At 40.4% G+C, this 24,738-nt stretch overlaps 2 protein-coding genes across 2 annotated transcripts; one reads left to right on the top strand and one right to left on the bottom strand.

Moving 5' to 3' along the window:
• Window positions 1–8,420: 8,420 nt before the first annotated feature.
• On the top strand, window positions 8,421–10,216 carry LOC311104300 (interferon a3-like; the record flags this gene model as incomplete). The annotated part of the gene is made up of 5 exons (XM_084146109.1): window positions 8,421–8,555; window positions 8,758–8,835; window positions 8,976–9,125; window positions 9,807–9,914; window positions 10,121–10,216. 5 exons carry the CDS (start codon window positions 8,421–8,423, stop codon window positions 10,214–10,216), a joined length of 567 nt encoding a protein of 188 aa, XP_084002235.1.
• Window positions 10,217–15,296: 5,080 nt separating this feature from the next.
• LOC311103955 (interferon a3-like) lies at window positions 15,297–17,092 on the bottom strand (the record flags this gene model as incomplete). The annotated part of the gene is made up of 5 exons (XM_084145595.1): window positions 15,297–15,392; window positions 15,598–15,705; window positions 16,387–16,536; window positions 16,678–16,755; window positions 16,958–17,092. 5 exons carry the CDS (start codon window positions 17,090–17,092, stop codon window positions 15,297–15,299), a joined length of 567 nt encoding a protein of 188 aa, XP_084001721.1.
• Between the last annotated feature and the right edge of the window lie 7,646 nt (window positions 17,093–24,738).

Raw genomic sequence — 24,738 nt, 5'->3', positions numbered from 1 at the left:
AAATGTCCTTCTTGTCTAAAACCAATGAGAGTGGATTTATAATATTGAGCAGTCTTATCTAACCATCAGAGGGGATGCACATTCAATTTGTTGCTGATGAGTCACATGATAATTTTTACTTTGAGTTTATGTATTCTTGTAGTATTGTTTCTTTGTGTAATATATTTTTTAATGTGTGATATGACGTGTTTTCACATGGTTTTAGGGACGAGGTTAAATCCAGTAGATAGGTCACTCTTGGCGTCACAAAGTCCGAATGCCAAGGATACCAGGATGTCTAGGGAGCTCACTGGTGTTTATCTTAGAATGATTGACAGATGGAATATCCTGCCTGGGGTACAAGGGGATAACATCAGGGTGGGGAGTGCCAACTGACGGTTACCAGAAGTTGTTGAAGAAATGTGTAAAGGGCTATATAAACTAAGAGATTTCCTTTGTCTAGTAGTTATGATAGTAAGATGCAATCCACGTGCAGATTGCTATGCTGAATCCGGTACCGTATATTAAATACATTGTATCAACTCTCCATCTAAGTGTTCATTACCTTCTTGCATCCAGAATTCCTTGATACCAAAGAAACACATAATAACAATATGTTTTTGTACTTTGTGAGGGTTACTGTTCTTTAATGTTTCTTGTTTGGTTTTGTGTGTCAATCACACTGGGGCAGTGGGCTGAAGGGGGTGGGGAGATCTGGGTGAGGAGTAGACGATAATCTGGGGGACCAGGAACTTTTAGCTCCCACTTGCAATTGTGGGATGTTTATTTATAAAGTCTGTCCAATGTATTAAACACCTGTATGTCTTACTATGATTGGAGGAGAAATAAGAAAAAAGACATGGAAAGACAATATTGAAAATGAGATACAAATTAAACAATACTTTTAATAGATAACAGTTTGGTCCCCTGATTGAGGAAGGGTGGTGGTGGGCAAAACATTACAATACATCTTTGATTTAGCTTAGTCATATATATATAACTTTTTAAGTGGCATCATGGGGATCCTCCTAATAGGTCTCAATGGATAAATGAGGTCAATTCCTGTATGACATTAGACAAAGGTGTGTATTATATAGGCCAATGTGGCAGCACACAGTCCTTTCATAAGACTTGGAATTCCTGGATAGAATAGAGTTATTGTAGATATACTGTATATCCATTTGTATAATGGTATGAGGTTATTTGGGATAACATCTAGAATGGTGTGTATACAGGTTTACATTGAATGGTATAGTACTCATGTGTGCTATATCTGAATAGTTTGCAGTATGTTTGGTGTATTACAAAAATACTCAGAGCCCCACCTGTTTTGAGCCCCACCTGTTTAGACATTTTATTTTGTTTTTGTTGTTGTTTCCTGTTTCGCATGTTATTTTGTCATTAATATGTGTCACACATCAGTTTGCAAACAATGTTTACAAAAAATCATTGAGTTAACAAAGCCGCATACAAACATGGTCTCTTTTTTGCTTTCTTGAGTAAGGCAGCTCCAAAATGCAGGTGTTTCAGCCTAGCTCAGTGCTTTCTGTGGTGGTGGGGCAGCCAGCGGAAAATACAGAGTTTAGGGGTTCAAATGTCAAATCAAATCAAATGTATTTGTCACATACACATGGTTAGCAGATGTTATTGCGAGTGTAGCGAAATGCTTGTGCTTCTAGTTCCGACAGTGCAGCAATATTGTCACGCTCTGGCTCCGGGACTTTGTATTTTGAGCCAGGGTGTGTTCGTTTTGTTGTGTTTTGGTTGGTTGTCTTTGGTTGTGTTTTCTTGGTTGATCGAGTGACTCCCAATCAGAGGTAACGAGTGTCAGCTGTCGGCTCGTTATCTCTGATTGGGAGCCATATTTAAACTGTCTGTGTTCACCTTGTGTTTGTGGGTTTTTGTTCCTGTACAGTCATTGTCACTGTGGACTTCACGTATCGTCATTTGTTTTGTGGTTTTCGTGTTGCACTTTAATTAAATAAAGTCATGTTCGCTCAACGCGCTGCGCTTTGGTCCACTCCCTCATTAGACGATCGTGACAAATATCTAGCAAGTAACATCTAACAGTTCTACAACAAAAACCTAATACACACAAATCTAAGTAAAGGAATGGAATAAGAATATATAAATATATGGATGAGCAACGTCATTATCATTATTAGAGTGTCGTAGTCTAAGATGCAATAGAGAGTATAGAATACAGTATATACATATGAGATCGGTAATGCAAGATATGTGGCATTATTAAAGTGACTAGTGTTCTATTTATTAAAGTGGCCAGTGATTTTCAAGACTGTATGTAGGCAGCAGCCTCTCTGTGCTAGTGATGGCTGTTTAACAGTCTGATGGCCTTGAGATAGAAGCTGTTTTTCAGTCTCTCGGTCCCAGCTTTGATGCACCTATACTGTTCTCGCCTTCTGGATGATAACGGGGTGAACAGGCAGTGGCTCGGGTGGTAGTTGTCATTGATTATCTTTTTGGCCTTCCTGTGACATCGGGTGCTGTAGGTGACCTGGAGGGCAGGTAGTTTGCCCCCCGGAGATGCGTTGTGCAGACCGCACCACTCTCTGGAGAGCCCTGCGGTTATGGGCTGTGCAGTTGCCATACCAGGCGGTGATACAGCCCGACAGGATGCTCTCAATCGTGCATCTGTAAAGGTTTGTGAGGGTTTTAGGTGAAAGGCCAAATTTCTTCAGCCTCCAGAGGTTGAAGAGATGCTGTTGCGCCTTCTTCACCACACTGTCTGTGTGGTTGGACCATTTCAGTTTGTCATTGATATGTATGCCGAGGAACTTAAAACTTTCCACCTTCTCCACTGCTGTCCAGTCGATGTGGATAGGGGGGTACGCCCTCTGTTGTTTCCTGAAGTCCACGATCATCTCCTTTGTTTGTTTTACATTGAGTGAGAGGTTATTTTCCTGACACCACACTCCGAGAGCCGTCACCTCCTCCCTGTAGGCTGTCTCATCATTATTGGTAATCAAGCCTACTACTGTTGTGTCGTCTGCAAACTTGATGATTGAGTTGGAGGCGTGCATGGCTACGCAGTCATGGGTGAACAGGGAGTACAGTAGGGGGCTGAGCACACACCCTTGTGGGGCCCCAGTGTTGAGGATCAGCAAAATGGAGATGTTGTTTCCTACCTTCACCACCTGGGGGCGGCCCATCAGGAAGTCCAGGACCCAATTACACAGGGCCTTAAGCTTGATGATGAGCTTGGAGGGTACTATGGTGTTGAATGCTGAGCTATAGTCAATGAACATCATTCTTCCATAGGTATTCCTCTTGTCCAGATGGGATAGGGAAGTATGCAGTGTAATGGCGATTGCATCGTCTGTGGACCTATTGGGGCGGTATGCAAATTGAATTGGGTCTAGGTTGACAGGTAAGGTGGAGGTGTTATGATCCTTGACTAGTCTCTCAAAGCACTTCATGATGACAGAAGTGAGTGCTACGGGGCCCTAGTCAATTACTTCAGTTACCTTTGCATTCTTGGGTACAGGAACAATGGTGGCCATCTTGAAGAATGTGGGGACGGTAGACTGAGATAGGGAGAGACTGAATTTGTCCGTAAACACACCAGTCTTCTAGTCTGTGCATGCTCTGAGGACGCGGCTAGGAATGCCATTGGGCCGGCAGCCTTGCGAATGTTAAAACGTTTAAATGTCTTACTCACGTCGGCCACGGAGAAGGAGAGCCCACAGTCCTTGGTAGCTGGCCGCATCGGTGGCACTGTATTATCCTCAAAGCGGGCAAAGAACTTGTTTAGCTTGTCTGGAAGCAAGACGTCGGTGTCCGCGACATGGCTGGTTTTCCTATTGTAGTCCGTGATTGTCTGTAAACCCTGCCACATACGTCTCGTGTCTGAGCCGTGGAATTGCTAGTTGCGCCGTGATTGGCTCAGATTCTGTCACTCATGGGGACACTACATCACCGCAAAATCTATGTGGAGAGCTAGAAAATTCAAGCCCCTTGGGTGATGCCATAGAGTTACATTAGAAATGCCCATCCAAGAAGGCTCAAGGTCATTATCCACAGATAAAATGATGTCAAATCAAGTTATATTTACCGTAGCTTTGATTTGACTGATCATGTCAACATCATACTTTCAAAATCTTAGCTAGCAAGCTAGACAAGCAGCCATCATCATGAATCAAGTCGACAATCTACTGGCAAATCCTTTTCATCCTTGTCATATGAAGAGATATTATAGATAAAACTTATTGGTGCTCATCGGCCATTGGACATAAACATTACACAACAAGTTGGAATTCGCAAATTCAACAATGAGTGGTTTGGGAGGAATCATTCGCTAACTGCAAGCTTTTCAAAGCAATCACTAGCCTGTTATTCAGTAGAGTGGGTGTGTGGTCCAAGTGTGGGTTTAAGGGTCTCTTTTCCAAGATTAAAAGGATAAACTTTCAACACCATTGACCAAAAAAGGTTGAATACATTGTCCATGCTGTCAATCCAGCATGGTTTCTGCCGTGTTCAAAACAACTATAAACTCGGAACTGGGAAATCTCAGACTTCAGTGAGTTCAAAACAATTGGAAAGTCTGAGAAAAACGAGCTCCAACTGGGAAAATATATTTTTGAACAGTCATCCAACTCTGAATTCCAAGTCGGGAAGTCGGGCCTCTTTCTAGAGCTCCGACGTCATGATTCGATCTGGGGGTTTTTCGGAGTTCTCAGTTGTCTTCAAAGCATCATAAATCCAGACAATACCTGACTTTGATGACAAAGTTTGATGACAAAATGTGCCCACAAGAAAGACCGCTGCGCCTCCTTCCTTTTCAAGTGAGCACAGCACAACAAGTGAGTCCAAAAATGTATTGTATGCTGCTGCATAAATGATGTAATATGCCAGGGAGATATGTATACTGTATACTGAAAGTAATACTAAGTGTATGTTGTGTAGTAAGCTGTTAGTAGCCCATGTGCCTCACCCTAATAAGTTGGTCCTTTTCCCCCGAATAACTTAGCCTACTGTTCTGACTTGGTTGTGCACGTGCAGCCTATAGCCTGTTTCTGAGTAACATAATCATTGAATATTGTAAGAGCTTTCATTGTCTGCTTATTGCTGCACTGTCGGAACTAGAAGCACAAGCATTTCGCTACACTCGCAATAACATCTGCTAACCATGTGTATGTGACCAATACATTTGATTTGATTTGATTTAATATGCCCACTTGATTTATCCTACGTTCTGACTTGGTGTACAGGGAGAATACTGGAAGAACGGCCAATGTTCTGAATTCTGTAACTGTACATTTCAAAAGTGCTGAACAAATAGTTATATTGACTGCATCCCTACTAGCTCGCTCATTAATGTCTTAATCGAAATTATGGAGTGCCTCTTATCTGCTCGTCGTCCCCTTATGACGTAGTTTGTACATCTCAATTACCAGTAGAAAGCACATTTGTTTAAGCAAGTCAGCCATATCAGCTATGTATTCTTTAAAGGCAGTAAATAAGGCTGAATGAACTGTTTCCCTGCCAGACAAGGCTCCGCTGATAGCCAGGTGTAGCAGTGGTAAGGATTCACTCGATGGTGCTGAAAAGAAAGCTCTGATTTTGGGACAGCTTTGTGTAGGCCCTAACAGTTTGTGGGCACCGTTTGTCACCGTTATAGTGCAATTAATGTATTGTTTAGTGTTGTGTTGTATTGGCTTTGCTGGCATGCATTTAAAAAAAATTGGGAGTTTGCCCCACCAATATTTACATGCTAAAATCGCCACTGGAGTAAAGTATATTTTTTTCAATTGAAGATAATCCAATGAGGTTATCACTACTGGCGTTTATAGGCTACAAATGAAGGTTTCGGTACACCGGGTTAACTTCTATCATTGAATTGTTTTACAGTTCCATAATAAGGCTTATGGTGAATCACACAGCTACTCGGCTGTCCCATCTCGGTTGGCTGTCAGGAATTTTGGGAGGTGTTTATATAGGCTACATATTGATGCTTGTCTCAGATTTCCAGACCTATCTTTCTAAAAGATATTGTTGTGTAGCCGACCATCAACATAACCAATTTGACATGATGGAGTGTTTCATTTTGCTTATGTACGGTGTATCCAACAAATGGATACACATGGAGGGATGCTCCTCTCAAAATCCTAAATAAGCACAACATCAAACTTCTTCAGGATATGGTGAGATGGCTGACATAAACCGTTAATGATTGTGTCCGAGCATGAAACGTAGCCTAATGTCTCAATCTGTAGCCTAATTTCTCAATCTTGGCTGATCCTTTGCTGACCATATCATGTTTTAAATACCTAGGGTGGTCGTTTTCCCGTGCAGTGCTTGCAAGAGAACGTGAACATCAACATTCAACATTAATTAGTTATTTGAAGACACCCATTATCAACAGGTTGGTCAAGTCTGTAACTTTTACAGTAGCCAAAGAATCTCCTCTAATGGAATGATTTTATAGCACAGTGATTTACATCCATTTATTTTTCCCAACAGAGAGAGATTTTTTGGACTGCATATATCATTTTAGGGCAAGTGATAAAGAGACTGTATTTGCTAAACCTCGTCAGCCTCTGTGATGGATTACTTTAGAAATATAATTTTCCGACAGACAACGAATTTATCTGAATGCATGAGTATGATTTTTTGCATGCAAGTGGAAATGTCTTCCCTGAAATGACAATACATTTACTACATTGAATCGTTTCACACAGTTGAATGGAGATGATAATTCTACTATTGGACACGTTTTCATGGAGACACTAAGTCGTTCTACAAAACGCTACTTCAGCTAAATGAAGCAACTTCTATAGCAAAAGGTTAAAACAACACAGAAGCCTATATTGAATGGTTTTATTTGAATCACTTTTTTCGTTCTTCCATTTATTAATTTCAATTTACTGTGGGGTTTCTTCGTTTCAGAACAACAGTTATTGTACTTGGGCCTAGTAAAGGCTAATTTAGGGCATATACTATTTTATTAAACAGAAATTATCAAACTGTAAAAAGATCCCCTTGGAATTTACCGAATCAATTTAATAAGAATGAACCCTAGGACCATACGTCAGGACTACCGGGCATGATGACACCTTGCTGTCCCCAGTCCGCCTGGCCTTGCTGCTATTCCAGTTTCAACTGTTCTGCCTGCGGCTACGAAACCCCTACCTGTCCCAGACCTGCTGTTTTCAACTCTTTAATGATCGGCTATGAAAAGCCAACTGAGAGACCTGAGCCCTAGGACCATACGTCGGGACTACCGGCCGTGGTGACTCCTTGCTGTCCCCAGTCCGCCTGGCCTTGCTGCTATTCCAGTTTCAACTGTTCTGCCTGCGGTTATGGAACCCCTACCTGTCCCAGACCTGCTGTTTTCAACTCTTAATGATCGGCTATGAAAAGCCAACTGAGATTTATTCCTGATTATTATTTGACCATGCTTGTCACTTATGAACATTTTTGAACATCTTGGCATGGTTCTGTTATAATCTCCACCCGGCACAGCCAGAAGAGGACTGGCCACCCCTCATAGCCTGGTTCCTCTCTAGGTTTCTTCCTAGGTTTTCGCCTTTCTAGGGAGTTTTTCCTAGCCACCGTGCTTCTACACCTGCATTACTAGCTGTTTGGGGTTTTAGGCTGGGTTTCTGTACAGCACTTCGAGATATTAGCTGATGTAAGAAGGGCTATATAAAATAAAATTGATTGATTGATTGATTGAACCGCATGAGAGAAAAGGAAAAGTAATTCCCCTGCATGCTGGCAGCAAAGTCAATACCACCGCGCTCTACTCTCGATTTTAGAGGCGGGACGGCTTTAGCTTTCATTCAACACTACCAGTCACTCTATTAATAAAATGTATTTTTATTTAAAAAATGTGCAATATTAACACTGAACAGTCATGCTTCTGATTGCATTACCTGATTAAAAAAGAGTCACAACAGATTAAATGTGTGAGCAAAATGTGATCGTTGTGCTACGCATACTGAAAACACTTTCTGGTAAACTCTACACAGAATCTGTGGTGTAGAATGTCCACAATTTGAGCATATTTATATTGAACATGGCCTTCATAAGAAATAAACCATTGTTTTCTTAGTTTTTCATATTCAATATGGCCTACATCTTAACACCTGCTGAATATGTTATCATGACATTCATTGCTCCAATGCAATTCTTTTCATAGATATATATGGAAACTGGTTACTTGCTAGGCAAATACGTTCTGCTTAATTTTACAACAGCATAATTAAGAATCACCCCCTGCAAATTGGGGTTAACAAAGGGAAGCGAAAGTCTGAACCATGCAACCTTTCTTCACCACAAAGGAATTTTTATACCTTCACGTATCGATACTTGGGTTTATATAAGATGGGCAACTTCAGCAATCTAGGTAATCAAGATTAAGATAATCCGACATTAATCATTTATAATAGCTGTTGCACTCAAGTTCTAATAAAAGAAACATGACTGTATTGAAATGGTTGAGCATTTGCCTGACTCTGTTCTGCCAAGGCACAGCAGCATCCAAACCTTGCGATTGGACGCAGTATAGGTTGAGGAGCATGAACGATCATAGCATACGTCTGCTCTCAGAGATGGTGAGTAATTTAAATTGTACGTCTGCTGTTTGGTGTGCACAAATTGATGCACAATATTCGCAATGACATTCAAATTTTTATTTTGCATTATAGCACATTTCATATCTAACCAATGCTTTCCGTCTCTGTACCACGATATTTCATTTAAAGTCACTATCCCAATACAGTCAACTTCTTGATATTGATATGAGTTCTATTTCAGGGTGGATACATTCCACATATGTGTTCAGAAGAAAAAGACAAACAAATGTTTCCAGAGGATGTTTACATGAACACACAGGTAGGATACGCTTCAGTATCTTAGCAAGATTTTGATAGCCTAAACTAGAGTATAATTCTTGAAATTTCAAAATGGTATATTGGCAGTTTAACTACGTATTTAGACACCCTGTGCCTAAAACCCTGTTGTATTTTATCCAGGTCGAGGACGTCTCTGTGGTTGCATTAGAGGCTATGGGATATGTGGCCCAAATATTTAACAAAAGCCTGACTTCTGTCACCTGGAACAAAATAGCACTTAACCAGTTCCAAAACATAATATATCGTCAAGTTGAGAAGTTAAAGTTATGCGTAAGTATGATCCCTCTTCTGTAGCCTATAGGTTATACACTGAGTGTACAAAACATTAGGAGCACTGTCTCTTTCTATGACAGACTGACCAGGTGAATCCAGGTGAAAGCTATGATCCACCTGATAAATCCACTTCAATCAGTGTAGATGAAGGGGCAGAGACATATTAAAGAAGGATGTTTAAGCCTTGAGACAATTGAGACCGATTGTGTATGTGTGCAATTCAGAGGGTGAATGGACAAGACAAAATATATAAGTGCCTTTGAAGGGAGTGTGGTAGTAGGTACCAGGCAAACCGGTTTGAATGTGTAAAGAACTGCAACCCTGCTGGGTTTTTCACGCTCAACAGTTTCCCTTGTGTACCAAGAATGGTCCACCACCCAAAGGACATCCAGCCAGCTTGACACAAATGTGAGAAGCGTTGGAGTCAACATGGGCTAGCATTCTGATGGAATGCATGCCCCAACGAATTGAGGCTGTTCTGAGGGCAAAAGGGTGTGCAACTCAATATTAAGCAGGTCTTCCTAATGTTTGTACACTCAGTGTATTTGGGCGGCAGACAATCGTGGGCATTGTTATTTAATTTAGACACTACAAATATACCAAATATTTGTACAATATTTTCATAACCTTCCATAAGACAGAACTAATGCACTCACCACTATTTTATATTGTCTCCAGGTCGCAGGTGGTGTTGGGGCATCCTCTGGAGATGGAGGGTCGGTTACTGCAGGCAACGCGTCTCTCAAAACATATTTCGACAAGCTGAAAACCGTCTTGAAAGAGAAGGTGGGTCCAATATCAAATGTAATCGAATAGAGGCTAAATTAATCTGAGCAAAAGTTCTGGATCACCATTAATCGGTTGCAGTTCACTGCCACAACTTACATATGAAACTTGCAACTGCCAAGCGCCGTTTTGGTGTTGTCGGAGGCGTTGACCACCTGCTGTGGTTTAGTTGGCTGAAAAAAATGTATATCTTGTACGCTCTCCAGGAACACAGCACATGCGCATGGGAGATCGTGCGAGAGGAGGTTCGCAAAAACCTGGTGCAGTTCAAGAAATTCATCGACAGCAAAGTCAAGCCGTGAGGAGAACCACAGAATCATCATTGGAGACGTGACATACTCCTCAGGCTGGCTAATAGATTGATGGCTGATACATTTAATGACTGACTGACTGGCTGGCTGCTAGATTGACTGACTGACTGATTTAGAAATATTGATTGATGATATTTATGTTTACACTATGTATTTATTTATTCGTTTATTTATTTATATTGCAATTAAATGAAAACTACATGCATCTATTCTCGTATCGTTTTCATTCATTCATTTATATACGCATTCATTCATGCATCCATTAATTCTTTCATGTATTCATTTGTTTATAGACTGACTTTGTTAAAGGGGAAATCTGCAGTTCAAACACGAAAGCTGACACTCAACCACCATTTTGGTAAATAGCTGAGGGATGGGGTTGAAGAAAAATAACCATTATCACAGAGCTATGGATGCAAGGAAGGATCATCCATGAGATCAAAATTATAGTTCATTATTGTTTATGTTTACATTCTTTCAATCAGTGGCTTAAAAAAGCTTATATTTGGGGTTCTGATGAAATACGACATTTGAACTAAGCTCATACTTGAGTAAAAGTAAACATACCTTAATAGAAAATGTCTCAAGTAAAAGTGATAGTCACCCAGTAAAATACTATTTGAGTAAAAGTCTAAAAGCATTGGGTTTTAAATATACTTAACTACCAAAAGTAAATGAAATTGCTAAAATATACTTAAGTATCAAAAGTAGAAATAATTTCAAATTCCTTATATTAAGCAAACCAGACGGCACCATTTTATTGTTTCTTTTACATTTACATTTTTAGTCATTTAGCAGACGCTCTTATCCAGAGCGACTTACAGTTAGTGAGTGCATACATTATATATATATATATATTTATTTATTTTCAAAAGGGCCACCCGTGGGAATCGAACCGACAACCCTGGTGTTGCAAAAGCCATGCTCTACCAACTGAGCTACATCCCTGCCGGCCATTCCCTCCCATACACTGGACGACGCTGGGCCAATTGTGCGCCGCCCCATGGATCTCCCGGCCTTTACATTTAATTTACGAATAGCCAGGGGCACACTCCAACACTTAGACATAATTTACAAATTAAGCATTTGTGTTTGGTGAGTCCGCTAGATCAGAGGCAGTAGGGATGACCAGGGATGTTCTCTTTATAAGCGTGTGAATTGGACCCTTGTCCTGCTAAGCATTAAAAATGTAATGTAGTATAGACCCACTACAATTTGCATACCGCCCCAATAGATCCATGGATGTCCAATCGCCATCCCACTGCACACTGCCCTATCCCATCTGGACAAGAGGAATACCTATGTAAGAATGCTATTCATTGACTACAGCTCAGCCTTCAATACCATAGTGCTCTCCAAGCTCATCACTAAGCTCGGGGCCCTGGGTCTGACTCAATCATCAAGTTTGCACACGACACAACAGTGATAGGCCTGATAACCAACAACGACGAGACAGCCTACAGGGAGGAGAGGAGGTGAGGGCCCTGGCGGAGTGGTGCCAGGAAAATAATGTCCCCCTCAACGTCAACAAAACGAAGGAGCTGACCGTGGACTTTAGTAGACAGCAGAGGGAGCACGCCCCCATCCACATCGACAGGACGTCAGTGGAGAAGGTGAAAAGCTTCAAGTTCCTCGGCGTACACATCACTGACAATCTGAAATATTCCATCCATACAGGCAGTGTGGTGTAGAAGTTATTAAGTAACATAATGTTTTACCCGTCAGTTTAAGCTAGAGATATCTACGGCATCTGTTTATGTCGCACTTCCGTGTTGCACTTCTGCATCTGCGGTGAAAGGTGACAGAGCTAGAGCGTTGTTTGTCAGACCAAAATTGGTCTCACGAATTCGGTACCATCGATGTGCCAACTCCTGTTTGTAGCGTCCGAACCGTTTGGGCATCAAATCTAATGTGACCCTACTGTGGAAAGGGGAGATTCTCGTTTTGCTCTATAACCCCCACAAGTGTCACAGGAATCGTCTGAAAGTAACCAGTACTGGTTAAAAAAATGAATGGAATTATGGAGGTAGTTTTGTGCCTACCCAAATAAAGGGGTTCAATATGTATATATATCAAAGAAAGATTATATTTCCTGAGATTTCTTCTATCTCGTATATAGGACAGACACTTCAAAACCTTATTCTTTATGATTTATTTTTTGACTGTTTTTTTGTTGTTGCCTTTTATGAATGTGTTATTCAATTCGTTTCTATGGGATTTGGCCAAATTCAATATATAATTAAATCATTTCTAAAATAAAAAATCCAATGGCTAAATTATCCATGGCATGACCATCTTAAAACAATTCCATATGTCAGCTTATAAACCCCCCCCCTCCCCCCATCGTCTTCGATTTAATGAACAGGCGATTGGAGGATAATGCAGACTGGGGCCATGGTCATTTAAGGCACTTTGTACCCGAAAAGTCTGTTTACATGAGGAGCTACTCTGGAGTCCCTGAGTGGGTTCCTGCAGTCGTGGAAGAAGCCACTTGACCTGTCTCTTTTACAGGACTCGGATGCCTGACGGTAAAGTGCATCGCTGCCATGTGGAACAGATGCGAAGCAGCAGCCCCCTTTGTTGCCACCTCCCTCACTGGCCTGAATGCCCTGAACACCACACCTTTAGGCGGAAGCAGAGTGCCAACTCCTGAGCCAAACCCTGATACTCAGCCAGTCAGTCAGTAAATATGTCAGCCATCAATCTACAGTATTAGCCAGCCTCAGGAATATGGTACGTCTCCAATTATGATTCTATGCATGGTTCTCCAAAAGACAGCTTCTTCCTCACAGATAGACTCTGCTGTCGACTTCCTCACGGCTTTTCTTGAACTGCACCAGTTTGTAGCAAACCTCATCTCACACGATCTCCCATGCGCATGCACTGTGTTCCTGAGAGAGCATGCAATATATTACTTTTTTTCTGTCAAAACAACCACAGCAGGTGCTGCGCCAACGCATCCGAAGACACCATAACGGCGCTTGGAAGTTCCAAGTTTCATATGTGAGTTGTGGCAGCGAAATGCATCCGATTTGTGGTGATCTATATATTTTCTTCTAATTAATGTAGCCTCTATTCGAAGGAATTTAATATAAAATCAAATTGTATTTGTCTCATTCGCCGAATACTTAGAAACCCTTAACCAACAATGCAGAGTGTTTTTTAAGTAAGTGAGAAAATCTTTGCTAAAAATAAAAAAATAATCATAACATAGTATCACAATATAATAACAATAACGAGGCTATATACAAGGGGTACCGGTTCCGAGTCAATGTGCGGGGATACAGGTTAGTCAAGGTAATTGAGGTAGTGGTCTAAAGTACTTAAGTAAAAATACTTTAAAGTACTACTTAATTAGTTTTTTTTGGTATCTGTACTTTACTTTACTATATCTATTTTTGACAACTTTTACTTTTACTTCACTCCATTCCAAAATAAAATAATGTACTTTTTACTCCATACAATATCCGTGACACTCAAAAGTACTCGTTACTGTAGTGTCGAGAACGATGCTGAGATGCTGTGATGACAAGAAATCCGCTGACACTGTCCTCGATTATAATAGTTTTATTACATCTTTACTTTCAGCGTCAATTTACAGATTTCTGCAGAAAATCCGGAGAACAACTGGCCCCAATCTCTAATATGTTGTTTTCTCTCCGTCCTTTGTCCCAACCAAGGTATTTACATCCTATGTAACCTGATATGGGTGTTTTCCCCACAGGCCAATCCCACGACTCCACATAACAGACTTCCTCTGTTTTAGGGTGCCCCTATAGAAATGCTCTCCAGATGCTTCCACAAGCTGAGTCAACTTCCTCTAACACAACATTTGCAAATGTCAGCAAAGTCATAAATTGTCTAGATACTACATTACATTTTTTATGCTTAGCAGGACAGGACAAGGGTCCAATTCACACGCTTATAAAGAGAACATCCCTGGTCATCCCTACTGCCTCTGATCTAGTGGACTCACCAAACACAAATGCTTGATTTGTAAATTATGTCTAAGCGTTGGAGTTTGCCCCTGGCTATTCGTAAATTAAATGTAAAGGCCGGGAGATCCATGGGGCGGCGCACCATTGGCCCAGCGTTGTCCAGTGTATGGGAGGGAATGGCCGGCAGGGATGTAGCTCAGTTGGTAGAGCATGGCTTTTGCAACACCAGGGTTGTGGGTTCGATTCCCACGGGGGGCCATTATGAAAAAAATAATATATATATATATAATGTATGCACTCACTAACTGTAAGTCGCTCTGGATAAGAGCGTCTGCTAAATGACTAAACATGTAAATGTAAAGAAACAATAAAATGGTGCCGTCTGGTTTGCTTAATATAAGGAATTTGAAATTATTTCTACTTTTGATACTTAAGTATATTTTAGCAATTTAATTTACTTTTGGTAGTTTAGTACATTTAAAACCCATTGCTTTTAGACTTTTACTCAAATAGTATTTTACTGGGTGACTTTCACTTTTACTTGAAACATTTTCTATTAAGGTATGTTTACTTTTACTCAAGTATGAGCTTAGTTCAAATGTCGTATTTCATCAGAACCCCAAATATAAGCTTTTTTACGCCACTGGTTGAAAGACTGTAAACATAAACAATAATGAACTATAATTTTGATCTCATGGATGATCCTTCCTTGCATCCATAGCTCTGTGATAATGGTTATTTTTCTTCAACCCCATCCCTCAGCTATTTACCAAAATGGTGGTTGAGTGTCAGCTTTCGTGTTTGAACTGCAGATTTCCCCTTTAACAAAGTCAGTCTATAAACAAATGAATACATGAAATAATTAATGGATGCATGAATGAATGCATATATAAATGAATGAATGAAAACGATACGAGAATAGATGCATGTAGTTTTCATTTAATTGCAATATAAATAAATAAACAAATAAATACATCGTGTAAACATAAATATCATCAATCAATATTTCTAAATCAGTCAGTCAGTCAATCTAGCAGCCAGCCAGTCAGTCAGTCATTAAATGTATCAGCCATCAATCTATTAGCCAGCCTGAGGAGTATGTCACGTCTCCAATGATGATTCTGTGGTTCTCCTCACGGCTTGACTTTGCTGTCGATGAATTTCTTGAACTGCACCAGGTTTTTGCGAACCTCCTCTCGCACGATCTCCCATGCGCATGTGCTGTGTTCCTGGAGAGCGTACAAGATATACATTTTTTCAGCCAACTCAACCACAGCAGGTGGTCAACGTATCCGACAACACCAAAACGGCGCTTGGCAGTTGCAAGTTTCATATGTAAGTTGTGGCAGTGAACTGCAACAGATTAATGGTGATCCAGAACTTTTGCTCAGATTAATTTAGCCTCTATTCGATTACATTTGATATTGGACCCACCTTCTCTTTCAAGACGGTTTTCAGCTTGTCGAAATATGTTTTGAGAGACGCGTTGCCTGCAGTAACCGACCCTCCATCTCCAGAGGATGCCCCAACACCACCTGCGACCTGGAGACAATATAAAATAGTGGTGAGTGCATTAGTTCTGTCTTATGGAAGGTTATGAAAATATTGTACAAATATTTGGTCTATTTGTAGTGTCTAAATTAAATAACAATGCCCACGATTCTCTGCCGCCCAAATACACTGAGTGTACAAACATTAGGAACACCTGCTTAAAATTGAGTTGCACACCCTTTTGCCCTCAGAACAGCCTCAATTCGTTAGGGCATGCATTCCATCAGAATGCTGGCCCATGTTGATTCCAACGCTTCTCACATTTGTGTCAAGCTGGCTGGATGTCCTTTGGGTGGTGGACCATTCTTGGTACACAAGGGAAACTGTTGAGCGTGAAAAACCCAGCAGCGTTGCAGTTCTTTACACATTCAAACCGGTGTGCCTGGTACCTACTACCACACTCCCTTCAAAGGCACTTATATCTTTTGTCTTGTCCATTCACCCTCTGAATTGCACACATACACAATCGGTCTCAATTGTCTCAAGGCTTAAACATCCTTCTTTAATCTGTCTCTGCCCCTTCATCTACACTGATTGAAGTGGATTTATCAGGTGGATCATAGCTTTCACCTGGATTCACCTGGTCAGTCTGTCATAGAAAGATACAGTGTTCCTAATGTTTTGTACACTCAGTGTATAACCTATAGGCTACAGAAGAGGGATCATACTTACGCATAACTTTAAGTTCTCAACTTGACGATATATTATGTTTTGGAACTGGTTAAGTGCTATTTTGTTCCAGGTGACAGAAGTCAGGCTTTTGTTAAATATTTGGGCCACATATCCTATAGCCTCTAATGCAACCACAGAGACGTCCTCGACCTGGATAAAATACAACAGGGTTTTAGGCACAGGGTGTCTAAATACGTAGTTAAACTGCCAATATACCATTTTGAAATTTCAAGAAGTTATACTCTAGTTTAGGCTATCAAAATCTTGCTACGATACTGAAGCGTATCCTACCTGTGTGTTCATGTAAACATCCTCTGGAAACATTTGTTTGTCTTTTTCTTCTGAACACATATGTGGAATGTATCCACCCTGAAATAGAACTCATATCAATATCAAGAAGTTGACTGTATTGGGATAGTGACTTTAAATGAAATATTGTGGTACAGAGACGGAAAGCATTGGTTAGACATAAAATGTGCTATAATGCAAAATAAAAATGTGAATGTCATTGCGAATATTGTGCATCAATTTGTGCACACCAAACAGCAGACGTACAATTTAAATTACTCACCATCTCTGAGAGCAGACGTATGCTATGATCGTTCATGCTCCTCAACCTATACTGCGTCCAATCGCAAGGTTTGGATGCTGCTGTGCCTTGGCAGAACAGAGTCAGGCAAATGCTCAACCATTTCAATACAGTCATGTTTCTTTTATTAGAACTTGAGTGCAACAGCTATTATAAATGATTAAAGTCGGATTATCTTAATCTTGATTACCTAGATTGCTGAAGTTGCCCATCTTATATAAACCCAAGTATCGATACGTGAAGGTATAACAATGTCTTTGTGGTGAAGAAAGGTTGCATGGTTCAGACTTTCGCTTCCCTTTGTTAACCCCAATTTGCAGGGGGTGATTCTTAATTATGCTGTTGTAAAATTAAGCAGAACGTATTTGCCTAGCAAGTAACCAGTTTCCATATATATCTATGTAAAGAATTGCATTGGAGCAATGAATGTCATGATAACATATTCAGCAGGTGTTAAGATGTAGGCCATATTGAATATGAAAAACTAAGAAAACAATGGTTTATTTCTTATGAAGGCCATGTTCAATATAAATATGCTCAAATTGTGGACATTTTACACCACAGATTCTGTGTAGAGTTAACCAGAAAGTGTTTTCAGTATGCGTAGCACAACGATCACATTTTGCTCACACATTTAATCTGTTGTGACTCTTTTTTAATCAGGTAATGCAATCAGAAGCATGACTGTTCAGTGTTAATATTGCACATCTTTTAAATAAAAATAAATTTTATTAATAGAGTGACTGGTAGTGTTGAATGAAAGCTAAAGCCGTCCCGCCTCTAAAATCGAGAGTAGAGCGCGGTGGTATTGACTTTGCTGCCAGCATGCAGGGGAATTACTTTTCCTTTTCTCTCATGCGGTTCATTCTTATTAAATTGATTCGGTAAATTCCAAGGGGATCTTTTTACAGTTTGATAATTTCAGTTTAATAAAATAGTATATGCCCTAAATTAGCCTTTACTAGGCGCTTACCATGACGTCGACGAGGATGATGATGATGATGTGTGAATTTGATTTAATGTGAATGATGATGATGCGAATGATGATTATAGCTATATTTTTCTGACACCTTTATTTAACCATGGAAGTCCCATTGAGATATATAATCATAGAATGATGATGACGACGACGTTAATTGGAGGTGTAGGTCTCTGATTTTGCAGTTTTTATGTTAAGCCTTTATTGTAGGTTACCTTGTAACAATGACCTAACTGATCATGGCATTGGTTTATCAAGATTGTAGGCCTATCAACAAATGAATGATTATTTTCAAACGTGAGATGAATTTCACTCTATTTGTGCAGTCAATTAATTACGAATGGGTTAAATTGGTCAACAGGTTTATTTTGGTAGCCTACAGTCGTGTTATGAAATCAATATATTACATCTGCTCATTTGTGGTGCATAGACTCGAGTAGAATTTGTAAATTCTTCAATATCCACACGATTTCATTTCGAACAACCTCCCAAGTACAATAACTGTTGTAATGAAACGAAGAAACCCCACAGTAAATTGAAATTAATAAATGGAAGAACGAAAAAAGTTATTCAAATAAAACCATTCAATATAGGCTTCTGTGTTGTTTTAACCGTTTGCTATAGAAGTTGCTTCATTTAGCTGAAGTAGCGTTTTGTAGAACGACTTAGTGTCTCCATGAAAACGTGTCCAATAGTAGAATTCTCATCTCCATTCAACTGTGTGAAACGATTCAATGTAGTAAATGTATTGTCATTTCAGGGAAGACATTTCCACTTGCATGCAAGAAATCATACTCATGCATTCAGATAAATTCGTTGTCTGTCGGAAAATTATATTTCTAAAGTAATCCATCACAGAGGCTGACGAGGTTTAGCAAATACAGTATCTTTATCACTTGCCCTAAAATGATATATGCAGTCCTAAAAATCTCTCTCTGTTGGGAAAAATAAATGGATGTAAATCACTGTGCTATAAAATCATTCCATTAGAGGAGATTCTTTGGCTACTGTAAAAGTTACAGACTTGACCAACCTGTTGATAATGGGTGTCTTCAAATAACTAATTAATGTTGAATGTTGATGTTCACGTTCTCTTGCAAGCACTGCACGGGAAAACGACCACCCTAGGTATTTAAAACATGACATGGTCAGCAAAGGATCAGCCAAGATTGAGAAATGAGGCTACAGATTGAGAAATTAGGCTACGTTTCATGCTGAAGAAGTTTGATGTTGTGCTTATTTAGGATTTTGAGAGGAGCATCCCTCCATGTGTATCCATTTGTTGGATACACCGTACGTAAGCAAAATGAAACACTCCATCATGTCAAATTGGTTATGTTGATGGTCGGCTACACAACAATATCTTTTAGAAAGATAGGTCTGGAAATCTGAGACAAGCATCAATATGTAGCCTATATAAACACCTCCCAAAATTCCTGACAGCCAACCGAGATGGGACAGCCGAGTAGCTGTGTGATTCACCATAGGCCTTATGATGAAACTGTAAAAAAAATGAAATGATAGAAGTTAACCCGGTGTACCGAAACCTTCACTTGTAGCCTATAAACGCCAGTAGTGATAACCTCATTGGATTATCTTCAATTGAAAAAAATATACTTTACTCCAGTGGCGATTTTAGCATGTAAATATTGGTGGGGCAAACTCCCATTTTTTAAAATGCATACCAGCAAAGCCAATACAACACAACACTAAACAATACATTAATTGCACTATAACGGTGACAAACGGTGCCCACAAACTGTTAGGGCCTACACAAAGCTGTCCCAAAAGCAGAGCTTTCTTTTCACCACCATCGAGTGAATCCTTACCACTGCTACACCTGGCTATCAGCGGAGCCTTGTCTGGCAGGGAAACAGTTCATTCAGCCTTATTTACTGCCTTTAAAGAATACATAGCTGATATGGCTGACTTGCTTAAACAAATGTGCTTTCTACTGGTAATTGAGATGTACAAACTACGTCATAAGGGGACGACGAGCAGATAAGAGGCAATCCATAATTTCGATTAAGACATTAATGAGCGAGCTAGTAGAGATGCAGTCAATATAACTATTTGTTCAGCACTTTTGAAATGTACAGTTACAGAATTCAGAACATTGGCCGTTCTTCCAGTATTCTCCCTGTACACCAAGTCAGAATGTAGGATAAATAAAGTGGGCATATTAAATCAAATCAAATCAAATCAAATGTATTGGTCACATACACATGGTTAGCAGATGTTATTGCGAGTGTAGCGAAATGCTTGTGCTTCTAGTTCCGACAGTGCAGTAATAAGCAGACAATGAAAGCTCTTACAATATTCAATGATTATGTTAATCAGAAACAGGCTATAGGCTGCACGTGCACAACCAAGTCAGAACAGTAGGCTAAGTTATTCGGGGGAAAAGGACCAACTTATTAGGGTGAGGCACATGGGCTACTAACATCTTACTACACAACATACACTTAGTATTACTTTCAGTATACAGTATACATATCTCCCTGGCATATTACATCATTTATGCAGCAGCATACAATACATTTTTGGACTCACCTTGATGTGCTGTGCTCACTTGAAAAGGAAGGAGGCGCAGCGGTCTTTCTTGTGGGCACATTTTGTCATCAAACTTTGTCATCAAAGTCATGTATTGTCTGGATTTATGATGCTTTCACGACAACTGGGAACTCCGAAAAAAACCCAGATCGAATCATGACGTCGGAGCTCTAGAAAGAGGCCCAACTTCCCGACTTGGAATTCCGAGTTGGATGACTGTTCAAAAATATATTTTCCCAGTTGGAGCTGAATAACAGGCTAGTGATTGCTTTGAAAAGCTTGCAGTTAGCGAATGATTCCTCCCAAACCACTCATTGTTGAATTTGCGAATTCCAACTTGTTGTGTAATGTTTATGTCCAATGGCCCTTCATTTGACAAGGATGAAAAGGATATGCCAGTAGATTGTCGACTTGATTCATGATGATGGCTGCTTGTCTAGCTTGCTAGCTAAGATTTTGAAAGTATGATGTTGACATGATCAGTCCAATCGAAGCTAAGGTAAATATACCTTGATTTGACATCATTTTATCTGTGGACAATGACCTTGAGCCTTCTTGGATGGGCATTTCTAATGTAACTCTATGGCATCACCCAAGGGGCTTGAATTTTCTAGCTCTCCACATAGATTTTGCGGTGACGTAGTGTCCCCATGAGTGACAAAATCTGAGCCAATCACGGCGCAACTAGCAATTCCACGGCTCAGACACGAGACGTATGTGGCAGGGTTTACAGACAATCACGGACTACAATAGGAAAACCAGCCATGTCGCGGACACCGACGTCTTGCTTCCAGACAAGCTAAACAAGTTCTTTGCCCACTTTGAGGATAATACAGTGCCACCGACGCGGCCATCTACCAAGGACTGTGGGCTCTCCTTCTCCGTGGCCGACGTGAGTAAGACATTTAAACGTTTTAACATTCGCAAGGCTGCCGGCCCAATGGCATTCCTAGCCGCATCCTCAGAGCATGCACAGACTAGAAGACTGGTGTGTTTACGGACATATTCAGTCTCTCCCTATCTCAGTCTACCGTCCCCACATTCTTCAAGATGGCCACCATTGTTCCTGTACCCAAGAATGCAAAGGTAACTGAAGTAATTGACTAGCGCCCCGTAGCACTCACTTCTGTCATCATGAAGTGCTTTGAGAGACTAGTCAAGGATCATATAACCTCCACCTTACCTGTCAACCTAGACCCAAATTCAATTTGCATACTGCCCCAATAGGTCCACAGACGATGCAATCGCCATTACACTGCATACTGCCCTATCCCATCTGGACAAGAGGAATACCTATGGAAGAATGCTGTTCATTAACTATAGATCAGCATTCAACACCATAGTACCCTCCAAGCTCATCATCAAGCTTAAGGCCCTGTGTAATTGGGTCCTGGACTTCCTGATGGGCCGACCCCAGGTGGTGAAGGTAGGAAACAACATCTCCACTTTGCTGATCCTCAACACTGGGGCCCAACAAGGGTGTGTGCTCAGCCCCCTACTGTACTCCTTGTTCACCCATGACTGCGTAGCCATGCACGCCTCCAACTCAATCATCAAGTTTAAAGACGACACAACAGTAGTAGGCTTGATTACCAATAATGATGAGACAGCCTACAGAGAGGAGGTGACGGCTCTCGGAGTGTGGTGTCAGAAAAATAACCTCTCACTCAATGTAAAACAAACAAAGGAGATGATCGTGGACTTCAGGAAACAACAGAGGGAGTACCCCCCTATCCACATCGACGGGACAGCAGTGGAGAAGGTGGAAAGTTTTAAGTTCCTCGGCATACATATCAATGACAAACTGAAATGGTCCAACCACACAGACAGTGTGGTGAAGAAGGCGCAACAACATCTCTTCAACCTCTGGAGGCTGAAGAAATTTGGCCTTTCACCTAAAACCCTCACAAACTTTTACAGATGCACGATTGAGAGCATCCTGTCGGGCTGTATCACCGCCTGGTATGGCAACTGCACAGCCCATAACCGCAGGGCTCTCCAGAGAGTGGTGCGGTCTGCACAACGCATCTCCGGGGGGCAAACTACCTGCCCTCCAGGTCACCTACAGTACCCGATGTCACAGGAAGGCCAAAAAGATAATCAAGGACAACTACCACCCGAGCCACTGCCTGTTCACCCCGTTATCATCCAGAAGGCGAGAACAGTATAGGTGCATCAAAGCTTGGACCGAGAGACTGAAAAACAGCTTCTATCTCAAGGCCATCAGACTGTTAAACAGCCATCACTAGCACAGAGAGGCTGCTGCCTACATACAGTCTTGAAAATCACTAGTCACTTTAATAATGCCACATATCTTGCATTACCGATCTCATATGTATATACTGTATTCTATACTATCTATTGCATCTTAGACTATGCCACTCTGATAATGATAATGACGTTGCTCATCCATATATTTATATATTCTTATTCCATTCCTTTACTTAGATTTGTGTGTATTAGGTTTTTGTTGTAGAACTGTTAGATGTTCCTTGCTAGATATTGGTGCACTGTCGGAACTAGAAGCACAAGCATTTCGCTACACTCGCAATAACATCTGCTAACCATGTGTATGTGACCAATACATTTGATTTGATTTGACATTTGAACCCCTAAACTCTGTATTTTCCGCTGGCTGCCCCACCACCACAGAAAGCACTGAGCTAGGCTGAAACACCTGCATTTTGGAGCTGCCTTACTCAAGAAAGCAAAAAAGAGACCATGTTTGTATGCGGCTTTGATAACTCAATGATTTTTTGTAAACATTGTTTGCAAACTGATATGTGACACATATTAATGACAAAATAACATGCGAAACAGGAAACAACAACAAAAACATAATAAAATAAAATGTCTAAACAGGTGGGGCTCTGAGTATTTTTGTAATACACCAAACATACTGCAAACCATTCAGATACAGCACATATGAGTACTATACCATTCAATGTAAACATGCATACACACCATTCTAGATGTTATCCCAAATAACCTCATACCATTATACAAATGGATATACAGTATATCTACAATAACTCTATTCTATCCAGGAATTCCAAGTCTTATGAAAGGACTGTGTGCTGCCACATTGGCCTATATAATACACACCTTTGTCTAATGTCATACAGGAATTGACCTCATTTATCCATTGAGACCTGTTAGGAGGATCCCCATGATGCCACTTAAAAAGTTCTATATATATGACTAAGCTAAATCAAAGATGTATTGTTATTTTTTGCCCACCACCACCCTTCCTCAATCAGGGGACTAAACTGTTATCTATTAAAAGTATTGTTTAATTTGTATCTCTTTTTCAATATTGTCTTTCCATGTCTTTTTTCTTGTTTCTCCTCCAATCATAGTAAGACATACAGGTGTTTAATACATTGGACAGACTTTATAAATAAACATCCCACAATTGCAAGTGTAGCTAAAAGTTCCTGGTCCCCCAGATTATCGTCTACTCCTCACCCAGATCTCCACACCCCCTTCAGCCCACTGCCCCAGTGTGATTGACACACAAAACCAAACAAGAAACATTAAAGAACAGTAACCCTCACAAAGTACAAAAACATATTGTTATAATGTGTTTCTTTGGTATCAAGGAATTCTGGATGCAAGAAGGTAATGAACACTTAGATGGAGAGTTGATACAATGTATTTAATATACGGTACCGGATTCAGCATAGCAATCTGCACGTGGATTGCATCTTACTATCATAACTACTAGACAAAGGAAATCTCTTAGTTTATATAGCCCTTTACACATTTCTTCAACAACTTCTGGTAACCGTCAGTTGGCACTCCCCAACCTGATGTTATCCCCTTGTACCCCAGGCAGGATATTCCATCTGTCAATCATTCTAAGATAAACACCAGTGAGCTCCCTAGACATCCTGGTATCCTTGGCATTCGGACTTTGTGACACCAAGAGTGACCTATCTACTGGATTTAACCTCGTCCCTAAAACCATGTGAAAACACGTCATATCACATATTAAAAAATATATTAAACAAAGAAACAATACTACAAGAATACATAAACTCAAAGTAAAAATTATCATGTGACTCATCAGCAACAAGTTGAATGTGCATCCCCTCTGATGGTTAGATAAGACTTCTTAATATTATAAATCCACTCTCATTGGTTTTAGACAAGAAGGAAATTTGGACAATTTATACAAAATACGTTTTTATTCACATTTTAAATATTTTTTTTTCAAGTAGACAGGCAA

Source organism: Coregonus lavaretus (assembly GCF_964263955.1).
Source record: "Coregonus lavaretus genome assembly, chromosome: 28".
Taxonomy (NCBI): domain Eukaryota; kingdom Metazoa; phylum Chordata; class Actinopteri; order Salmoniformes; family Salmonidae; genus Coregonus; species Coregonus lavaretus.
The sequence above is the reverse complement of the archived record's forward strand: the minus strand, read 5'-3'. Positions and strand labels throughout refer to the sequence as shown.